General features: G+C 50.4%; 1 protein-coding gene across 1 annotated transcript in view; it reads right to left on the bottom strand.

Annotated features, from left to right (window-relative positions):
- Positions 1 to 966: 966 nt before the first annotated feature.
- The window catches only part of KCNK9 (potassium two pore domain channel subfamily K member 9), a gene marked incomplete at its 5' end in the record, with an annotated part of 89,049 nt that continues 78,863 nt past the window's right edge, over positions 967 to 11,152 (bottom strand). The window contains one exon of the mRNA XM_082364645.1: positions 967 to 3,818. Coding sequence (XP_082220771.1) covers positions 2,977 to 3,818 — 842 coding nt within the window. The 3' untranslated portion in view covers positions 967 to 2,976. The remainder of the gene's footprint in view (positions 3,819 to 11,152) is intronic.

The raw sequence follows: 11,152 nt of genomic DNA, 5'->3' as shown, positions 1-11,152 counted from the left end.
TGATGGGGTGGGCCAAGCTCTAGGTGGAGATGCCCCAGGCCTGCTTTATCAAGAGAGGAGAACCCTGGAGAACTCCTGACTCAGCGCCCCCATCAGAGCACCTCACTGGATGCACCTAGAGGACTCCTTGGCCAGAGAGCGCAGTAGGGAAGAGCTGGACCATCTGAGAAAAAGAAGGACATCACAAGGGAAGCAAACCAAGGTTCCCCTCCACCCCCGACCACTCTGAGCATAAACAAGGATGTTTACCTTTGGAACAGAAGACTCGGTACATGTCCTTCAGGGGCTGAGCTGGTGGCAAAGGGCAGGGGGTTGGGGGGAGGATATGGAACCAAGAGAAATTCCGAGTTGCTTCAGACACTTAAGCTGGTGGTCATCCCACAAACGGAAAAGACTTCATCTTACCATCCTTAATCCTACAAAGAAGAGTCAGCTCTGTGGAAAGAGAGATTATGGGATGTTTTCTAAACTTCCCTGCGAAGGGAGGAGCTCCCTGTCACTGGAAGCATTCAAGCAGAAGTAGGTCACTTTATGACCACTGTACACTGGTGAGGGGACCAGTTCTGAGTGAAGGGTTGAACCCATGTTCCTCTAGCTGACTCTAAGAGCCTGGTGCACTTACCTGCGGAGAAAGAGATGCAGGTTCCCTCATCTGAGGGCTGAATGAGGGTGCCATAGTGTGGTGGGGTCAGCTTCTTGGACCCTTTTGGGGTCCAGACTGAGACTAATGTCTCAGTTCTAGCAAAGACCAGCTCTCTGACGTTGAGCAAATCTCTCACCCTCTCAGTGCCTCTCTCTCTTTTATAGATCAAAGATTATCACACATACACCCATTTGAGGTCAAGTCTTAACTGTACAAAGGTTTTGCTGAGAAACCCCACACTTACTACAAGCAGCCTTCTCCAGAGCATGAAGCACTCTGCAAATATGCACTAGTACTTTTGCACCTGTGACTCGCTAAAGCCAACAATCTCTTCCAAGAGAAAAAAAAAATTAAAGAGCAACTGCTTCTATTCTCTAGACAGATTTTAGAGCCCTAAAAAAAAATTTTTTTAAGTCTTAAAAATGAGTTAATCGATATGACCTTGAAGATCAATAACTGTCCTCTTTGGCCTAGAGAATCTGAGGTTCCCAGACTCATTCCACAGGCCCTGTGTCCTAGATGAAGGGGCCATTTCAATATGGGATGTAACATTAAAGTGCTTGCCTTTTCAGAGGAATCTTGAGGGCTGTGGTCACTCCAATGGCCCAGATGCTTGGGAGGGGTGCACTTGGGGCCGTCTCTTAGGAAAGCTTGTGGGTCTCCTCTTGCCTGGGAGCAGATCCTCCGTCCTGGGAGATCCCACTGGGGCCCCCACTGCTCCTCCTGAGTAGCCCAGCCAAAGCCAGAGCTGGAAGAACTGGAAGAACTTCCAGGTTTTGAAAAAGGGCCGTGAGGATGGCTGATTTTTAGAAATGGCCGAGACAGTGATGAGGGAAATGAAGGTCCCCCCGTGAATCTGGAGGTGAGACTTTCCTTTATTCCTGTCATGGAAAGGGCCTCCAATGTGCCATGTTCTATAGGCCCCCCAGGATGTTAGCAGGCCTTCCCTTTGGGGTCATCCCCTATTGAGAGTGGGGAGGAATTTCTCCATTATTCAGAAAAAAATCACCCCCTGAGATTGACAAGTTCCCAGCAGGCCAAGACGCAGCTCCTTGCCTCTAAACTCTTCCTGAGACCAACATCAACATTCCCTTATTTACAAATCAAATGCAGTTAGAGACAATCTTTCTTAAAATACATTATATATATTCTTTAAAATGAGGAATGCCCTGTCATTTTTTCATTAGGAAAAGAAACCACATCCACTTACTAATACCCATTCTCATCCAAGCATCCTGAACTGTAATTCTTATTCACGTAGGTAGATGCTACACAAATCATCATCATCACACAAATAAGAGAGAATAAAATACTCTGTGGTTGCAACAATTTTCCAGTTTCCCCCAACACGTCCAGTTACATGGAAAATTGTTGGAACTAGAGATGGTAAAATTAAAAATGTCTCTAATAAATTAATATTATTGGCTTTTGATTATTCCATTGCTAGTTTTGTTTTCTTGTGTTGATAACGCATACCAGTTTAACAAAGTGCATGCTTGTTTAAAAAATTTTTGAACTGGCAAGCTAAAATGATCCGTGTCGGCTTGCCCACCCACCCCCTAAAAAGAAGTTTTAATATAATTTAGAACCTAGCACTTTAAAAATGTGGTCATGACATATCTGGGAGAAAGACTGCTTGTGGAACATGCTTGATTTGGCAAGATGATAAATCAAAAACCTTGTGGGTTTTGTTTTCCCGTTTTGTTTGGAAGCAGCCGAAAGCAGGCTATTAACAAAATTGTGTGACGGAAAAGAAAGATGAACACCTGATACTTTCCATTTTGTCACATCAAGCACACAGAAGCACACTGGTGTGTGCACGCATTCACACACACTCAGACCACACACATTCGGCCACCCACTGCTTGGGGAGGAAAAGAGAAAGGAGTTGGGTCAGAGACACCACCGTGGGTGGGCACTCGAGGCTCTCAGCCGCGTGTGCAACTTTGGGTCGGGTATCCTCCGGGCTCTGTCTCCTTGTCTGGGTCTCACACCTGTCCTGGGAAAGCCACCCCAGAGATGGGGCGGGCTGGGGAGAAATGTAAGGCATACTTTGCTGGGAAGAAGGAAGAAATCCATGCTTCATGCTCAGATGCGAGTTTCACAGGAAGACGGGCCTTTCTTTTTTCCCTTTGGCCTGCTCTGTCTCGCTGGAAAGGTGGGGAAGAAATGAAACCGAGAAAGAAAAGGAAGGAGAGAGAGAAAAACATGATGACAATAATCATAACAATAAAGGATAACCATAATAAATAAATAAGACAAGGTGGGCCAATGAGACTGAACGTCCGATATGACAAATGACTTCTGTTTGTTTGCATTTCCCTCCCCAGACCCTAGATGGACTTCCGCCGTCTCATCAGCCTGTGGTTGTCGGTAAAGCTGTGTAACCCGGGAGAAATGGAGCTAATAGGGGACGGGAAGAGGCTGTTTTTTAATGTGCTTGGTGAGATCTCCTCGATCTTGTAAGAGATGGGGTGGAAGTACTGGGGGGCGAGCTTGGCGCTGAAGGAGTTCTGCTGTGCCGCCGAGCGGCCACCGTATTCCTGCGGGCGGTAGCAGGTGCAGGAGCACACGGACTGCAGGTCCGCCACGTCCGCCTTGTACCGGGGCCGGCCCTGCCGTGCCTCCTCGGGGATGTGGATGGCCATGCTGTTGCGGTTGCCGGCGAGGGACGCCCGCTCCTCGGCGTCCCGCCGCTCGTCCTCGCTGTTCATGGTCAGGAACCTGAGGACCACCAGGTTGAGGAAGGCCCCGATGACCGTCAGCCCCACCAGGATATACATGAAGCTAAAGGCCACGTAGAGCGGCTTCTTTTGCAGGGCGCCCTTGGTCTGCAGGGCCACGTAATCCCCAAACCCAATGGTAGTCAACGTGATGAAGCAGTAGTAGTAGGCGTGGAAGAAGCTCCACTCCTCGCACTGGGAGAAGGCGGCCGCCCCGATGCACAGCGTCCCCATGCAGGAGAAGAAGCCCACGGTCACCATGTTCTCCATGGACACCTCCGTGTTGCGCATGCCGCAGCACCTCTTGATGCGCTTCAGCAGGTAGCGCACGAACGTGTTCATCCGCTCGCCCAGGCTCTGGAACATGACCAGGGTCAGCGGGATACCCAGCACCGCGTAGAACATGCAGAAGGCCTTGCCCGCGTCCGTGCCGGGAGCAGCGTGCCCGTAACCTGCGGGGGGAGGTGCGAGAGAGGACAGCGAGAGGGAGTCAGTCAGCTGGGGTCTCCTGAGGTTTGGGGTGGGTGTGGAGGTGGGCGCGGCAGTTGCGATGGAGCTGGGGGCGGGGCTGGCGCCTGAGGGGTGGGGCGAAGAACAGGGAGGAATCAATGAAGAAATAGCCTTTGAAGTTTGGGGACGGGGGAGGTGGTCTGGGGCATTTGGTCACAAGAGGAGCTTGGGGGTCATTTCACTGCTCTTCCAGTAACACAAAGTTTTTTTCAAAGAAAAGCAGCATATTCACTCATAATATTTTGCAGAAAACTCCAGAAGTAGCCAGCCCAAGGGAGAAAATTAAATATCCCAACATGGATCAATATTAAGAGTGAAGAGTCAAAGAATGCTAACTAACTGGGTTTTGTTGTTGCTGTTCTTGTTTTTGACCGCCATGATTTTATTCTTAGATAAATGCTCCGTCCAAGGCCAGGTAGGGCGGACAGGTGGGCGGACGGACGGACAGCCAAGGAGGTGTGGCTCCCGGCACCTCCCCCGCTGGGAGCTGTGGGGCTGCCCAGGGAGGTGGGGACACCACGGAAGGTAAGAGGGGTGCACGGGGTGGGAGGGGATGATGGATCCCCTGGAGTCCTTTCTGCGTGTGCTGGGAAAGGGGAGAAAGAACCCCGGTTTCCACGTTCTCAGCGGTGGTGCCAGAAAGCTCAGCATGGAGCAAAGACGACTTGCCTTCTGCCCCAGGCTCCCCGTGTCCCCAGCTCAGGCATCGGGGATCCGCCAGCCCACAGCTAGTCTGTGTGGACTCCTTGTCATACATCACCTCCTTCTACCCTCGTGACGACCCTATAAAACAGGCACGATGCATCTGACACCACTGGCTAGGAAACCGAGTTAGTTACTTAGTAGCAGGGTAGCTTGGTTTCTTCAGACTTGGTGGCTGAAAAGTCTGGGTTCAAATCCCAAGAATGAGGCTTTTTTAAAAGCAGACGTCTTGAATTGAGAGAGGTCATTGCAGGGTGGCGCATGAACACCACGAGGGCAAAGATTGTTACCTGTTTTGTTCCCTGCTGTATCCTCACACCTAGAGAAACACCGAGCACATAAAATACCGCTTTAACAAAGGACAGAATAAATTTATGCCACTGTGTGAATGCGGCCTTGTCAGAATCGAGGGAACGAATAATCCTTAGAGACCTCATGTGTGTAAGTGCTTTTGAAACTCTTCACGCAGCTGCACAGACCATCACTTCGTTGATCCCCTGCATCAACTGTGCAAAACCGAGCCTGTATATCCTCACATTCACATGAGGACAGTGGTGCTGGAAAGGTGAAGTTACCTGCCGGCGTCACCCAGCTGGTCAGTGATCATGTCAGAGCCAGGATAGGGTCTGCACAACATGGCAGAAGAAACCTAAGACTAGTTCAAGTTCCGGGACTGATACTGCCCAGAAAAATACCAGGATCATGGGCAGTATTTGGACTGAGAACTTGGAGGATGAACATGGCCTTCCAACAACAACTCAAATCCTGCCCCATCAAAAAAGGCTTCCCTGGCGCTCCCCTGAGCCACACGCGCATGGTCATTTAACCAGCTGCGCTACCTTGGGCCCCAGACTACCTCTCCCAGCCTGGGTTTCCTCATCTGTTACGTGGGACGATGATAATTTTGAGGTGGGGATGTTGTGCAGATCTGCTGAGGTCAGAGAGCAGCTAGCCCAGGGCCTAGGACTCAGGAGGGACCTGCACCCTGCCCACTGCGTCCCCCAGGAAGACCACCCTGACTGCCCTAGCCCAGGCCTCTCTCCCAGAGACTCATCACTTCCGTTCAGCCTGCCTCTCCCCTGGCATGAACTTGTGCCACGTCCTGCCTGCCCCGGGGGCCACACTGTCACGGCAGAGATGACATCACACGTTTGTATCCTCTCTGGCCCTCAGCCCACTGAGCCAGTGTAGAGCTCTGACCCCTCAGCAACCCCACAGCCCTTACGAAAGAGCAGAAATGGCAGGTCAACACTGGAGTTGGGCCAGAAAGGACAGAACGGAAACAGCAAGAAGGAGAGGACAACAGGCATATCAATAGAAATCATCCAATCTGAAGAGAGGAATAAAGGTCAAAAATTAATAAATTTTAAAAGCCTCAGAGACATGTAGGACAGTGTCACCAGGTGTCCTAGAAGAAAGAGAATGAGACCAAAAAATTGAAGAAATAATAGCCAAAATTAACCAAATTTGGTGGAAGACAAATTTACAGATTCAAGAAACTCGGTAAGCCTCAAGCAAGATAAATACAACGAAAACCACATACATTCCACATCGGAATCAAGCTGCTGAAAACCAGAGGGGGAAGATCTTGAAAGCACCAGAGAGAAACCATGTATCACATACAGGAAAACAACTATTTGAACAGCACTTACTTCCAATCATAAACAACAGGGGCCAGGAAACAGTGGAATAACATCTTTAAAGAGCTTTTTAAAAAAGACCGTAACCCAGAACTGTCTATCCAGGGAAAGCATTCTTTAAGAATGAAGGCAAAATCTACTTTCAGACTAAAAACTTGTTTCCTGCTGCTCTGCATAGCATGATTACTAAGGAAGTTCTTCTGCCTGGAGGGAAATGGCACCAGATGGAGACTTAGGTCTTCAGGAAAGAGTGAAGTGCATCTTGGTAAACAAGTGGGTTTATATTTATACAAAGTTCAGGGGTGGGAATCCCGCGACATCGCCATATAGCTCACCTGTGTGGCTGGTATAAAACCCAGATGGATGCTGGAAGACAGTAGATTGCTGGCAACTTAATAAGGCGGTAAATTAGCTAACGGTTCCGGATGGGATACATTTACTGGAGGAAACCAGCACAGCATTTGCTGGCTCAAACCCAGGTGCTCAGGCCCCCCTCCTGTAAGTAAAAATGATCAGAAGCGGTGTCCCTTCACAGGGCCTGGACGGCAGTATGCCCGTGTATCCTGTCCCGGGGTGGTGTCAATTTTCCCGCGGCCCGTCATACTACAGAAAGAACTCCATCGTTTTGACATCCCACAGTATATCTCACTGATCCGTTACAGCAATGACATCCCTTAGCAAGACACGTGCACAAGCGAGTGTGGGCCGGGAACACCCCCAAAGTTCAGGGCCTTCCAAAGTTCAGGCCCTAGAATAAATCTCCTGGGGCCCCAGTGGTCCAGGACACAGGACCATTCCCACTGCAGCGAGAAAGAAGCTGCCCAACTTGCAGAGCCTTTCAGGAAGACAGAGGCCTGGCTGGATATCTTCAAATTTCCCCATCTAGACGCACCCATCTCCACCCTGCTCTCCACTGGGGAGGCTAAGTCTGCATAAGCCACCTCAAGGGGTTCTTGGCCCTCTGGTGTCCAGCTGAGTTCATCCAAGGCACAGCCCCAGCAGGAGGTCAGAGGACGGGAGGAAGATGAGGACCTTGGTAATGAATCTGCCAGCAGGTTCACGCCATGGAGCAACTCTACAAGCGCCAGCAGCTACATCCCAGGCATGTTGACTGACAGCTCTCCACAGTTGCTCATCCCAGGCTACCACACCTTCCCTCGTTGCTTTCCCTCCAAACTACCCACCCTCCCACACTATAAATAGCCATTAATTAACTGTTCAAGTTGAGAGTGCCACCTCCTGCAAAGACTCTGGCTGATATACCACATGTATTCTCCACTGGATCTGCTTCCCAGGTCTCCTTATGATGCAACACGGTGGCACTGCATGCAAACGGGTCAACACATATCAAGTCTACATATAGAATATTCATAAAGTATCAATGGAACACAGAGACATAGCATGGATGCTTTATACAAATACACATGGTATACACTCGGAACTTTGTGAAAGATGGATGTGTTGGGTAGAGTAACTGCACGTGGATGTGAAACATGTGGGCAAAAGCCACATACCATATATGTATTAGACCAACACACAAAGCATCTACAGTATACCCACCGCACACCCAGAGTCACACACTTTGTGTAGGATGTGCGTGTGCACAGAAAGTGCACTCAAGACACAGGATGTGTGCACCACATGTATGCATAGGCTGCAGGGATTGTACGTACCCATATCTCAATAGCATCCATGATATCTACAGATAACAGGTATATGCAGTGGAGAACATACAAAATACACATATGCCAGACACACGAGAGAAGACAGCTTCTCCTTCCCAAGAGGAGAATGGAATTAATATACAGAAATCTGTTATATTTCTATAACAACAATGAAAGATCAGAAAGAGAAATTAAGGAAACAGCCCCATTGACCAGCACATCAAAGAGAATAAAATACCTAGGAATAAAGCTACCTAAGGAGGCAAAAGACCTACTACACTCTGAAAACTATAAGATGCTGATGAAAGAAACTGAAGATGACACAAACAGATGGAAAGATATACCATGTTCTTGGAATGGAAGAATCAATATTGTTAAAATGACTATACTACCCAAGGCAATCTACAGATTCAGTGCAATCTCTGTCAAATTACCAATGGTATTTTTTAGAGAACTAGCACACAAAAAAATTTTAATTTGTATAGAAACACAAAAGACCCCGAATAGCCAAAGCAATATTGAGAAAGAAAAATGGAGCTGGAGGAATCAGGCTTCCTGACTTCAGGCTATACTACAAAGCTACAGTAATCAAAACAGTATGGTACTGACACAAAAACAGAAATATAGATCAATGGAACAGGGTAGAGAGCCCAAGAGGAGAACAAGCTACAAATCTTCAATGCTCTCAGAGAAACTGTGTGACAAGTCAGATCCTAGAAGACTGTGGGTGGTTTTTTTTTTTTTTTTTTTAAATCTGTGAGTGAATGAAGGCAGCCTGGCCTTCCTGGGCTGGGAGCCGGATTTATGCATCTACTCATATGTTACCCATTGAGACTCATCCAGAGCCTTGACTATGCACCATGACCTGTGCCTGGCACAGGGGATCCACGGGGGCTTTTCATATTCCCCCGAGATCTCCAGAGGGGCACCAGCCAGCCCGTGCTCAGACCCCCACCCAGTGCCTGGACAAGGGGACCTTAGGTGGAGGGCATGGGTGTCGCAGTGCCACTGAGGACTCCCAGGCTGGTGCCTGTTCTCCTGGGTTGCCTCCCACCCCACCTGTGAGGACCAGTCCCTTGAGCTCAGAGCCACATCCCTGTCCAGGTTTTCCCTTTGAGATCCTGGGCTCCCCCTGCCCCCCATCTTCCCAGACACTGGGAGCCAGTTTCTCCTCCACCGACAAAACCTCAGGAATCCCACCTAGGACCATACTGCTCATCCTTCCATCATCATAAACAATTCATCCTTTTGGCAAAGAGACATCTAAAATTGATTTATACGGGGCTCAGGAGGTGTGCTTGGGGTGCAGAAGATATGCTGAAACCTCTGGGCTGCTGCTCTGTGACCTCAGCAGAGTTATTCAGTCCCCTGGACAGTTGTGAGAAATGAGGCTGGAAAGGGGAGATCAGACCAGTTCACGGCCACTCTGCAAGAGACAGGGTCATCCTTCCCCAGCCCTGCAGGAGCCCAGCAGTGACCAACATGACCGTCACCCAGACCTCCACAAACTGGGGAACATGAAGACCACCAGCCACCAGATGCGAAGCTCCCTACACACAGGGGACACAGTGACTCACACTGTCCCTCTGCACCCAGCCCTGCCGCCCCCTTTCTGCTGACTTTTCCACGTGTGCAAAGCCAGAGACTCAGACTTGCTCGTGGCCCCGATGGGCTGCTCAGATGGCCACAAGGGGCCAGGCCCCTGGGTGTGAGGCCAGCCATGGGGACCACTGACATGGATGGCGATGGCGGTGACAACCTGAAAAGCCACCCCCAGTGTGCACACACGGCAGCTGCATCTCCAACACTGTGCTCCCTGGGCCAGGGTTCTCTTTGTCAGCAGGTGGCAGGGCCCAGGACCAGGCTAAGGGCAGAGGCAGGTGGACATATGGGCTTCTGCTTAGCGCCTGAGCCCAGGACCCTGGCCTCCCCACCAGGAGTGCTAAGAGCAGGGCAGGTGGACATATGCGGTGAAGGAGGTTTAGCAGAACAGAAAGGAAGACCGCAAGCCCAGCCCCACATCCCAGCCCGTGCACGTGCACCCACGCGCTAAGCCCAGGGGTAGGGATGGAGCATTCGAAGAGCTGCAAGGCTATTTGCTAAGAGGAATGCACAAAGTCAGCCTTGCAAAGAACCTCCACTTCGCCCGGCCGACCTCCCCACCCAGAAAGGGCTGCAGATCCCAGCGCCACACCACAGGCCAGCATGGGCTTCCTAACCTACAAATCCCAAAAGGGGACAGAACTGTTCAAATAACAAGCCCCACCTTGAAAAGCTGATCTGGACTCCTGAGCATCCTAGAAAGACACCTCGGTTTCCTCATCTGTGAAATGGGGCCAAGGACAGGGAGCAGAAACAGAGATGCAATGGGAATTGACCTCTTATCAGGTCACCAGGTCCCTGCTACGGACTAAGTGTTTGTCCCCCACAAATTCATACGTTGAAGCCCTACCCCCCACAGTGAGATGACATTTGGAGGTCATCCCTCCCTCCTTCCCTCCCTTCCACTGCCTTCTTGCCAGACTCTGAGCTCCCAGGAGGGCAGAGCCCACCCCTGGCTCACCCCTGTGGACCCCCAGAGCCCAGCACGGAACAGGCACTCAGAATTTAGAGGGCGGCATCACCATGCATATGACCTCCGTCTTCCAGGCCTGCCTTGAAGTCCTGGCCCATCCCCAAGCCCAGCATGGCTGAGGGCAGCTTTGCCCAAGACACTGCATCATCCAGCCCGATTTTCATGGTCCCTTTAATATACTTAGTGGGTCTCTTTGATCTGTCCTGGGAGAGGCTTTGCAGAGAAGAGGCCTGCATCTCTGGACTGCAGCTGGCTAACAAATAAAACAAATGAATAGGCTCTGTCTTCCCGGAGGGGAATGAGGCAGGGAAAGAGGGTAATAAAACTAATCATTTCTATTGGGTTGGGGGCTCCCCAAAGAGCCAGCTGCAGCTAGAAGGCAGCGCTCCCTTGCAAGACACCCTGTGCTCCCCCGGCTCCTACTAGATTTCCCAGAAGCTGACAACCGCCGGGTCCGAGACGTTCCCAGGCCCAGCTCCTGCCCTGGGCAGCATTTCATTAAGATGTCATGAGTGTCCAGCGGGCTGTCCTCACTGTGAGAAGTAAATAAGGCAACTGGGCAGTGTGGGTCGTAGACCAGCCTCACTCCTGACACTCCCGGACTGTCCATGGCTCCCTCCTTTTCCCTGGGAATCTAGGCCTATAAACAGTTGGCCGTAAAAGCCCTTTCCAGACTCTCACAGCACTTCACAGTT

The sequence above is a fragment of the Balaenoptera borealis genome (genome assembly GCF_965194805.1).
Source record: "Balaenoptera borealis genome assembly, chromosome: 17".
NCBI classification, from domain to species: Eukaryota; Metazoa; Chordata; class Mammalia; order Artiodactyla; family Balaenopteridae; genus Balaenoptera; species Balaenoptera borealis.
This window is presented reverse-complemented; position numbering and strand designations above follow the sequence as displayed.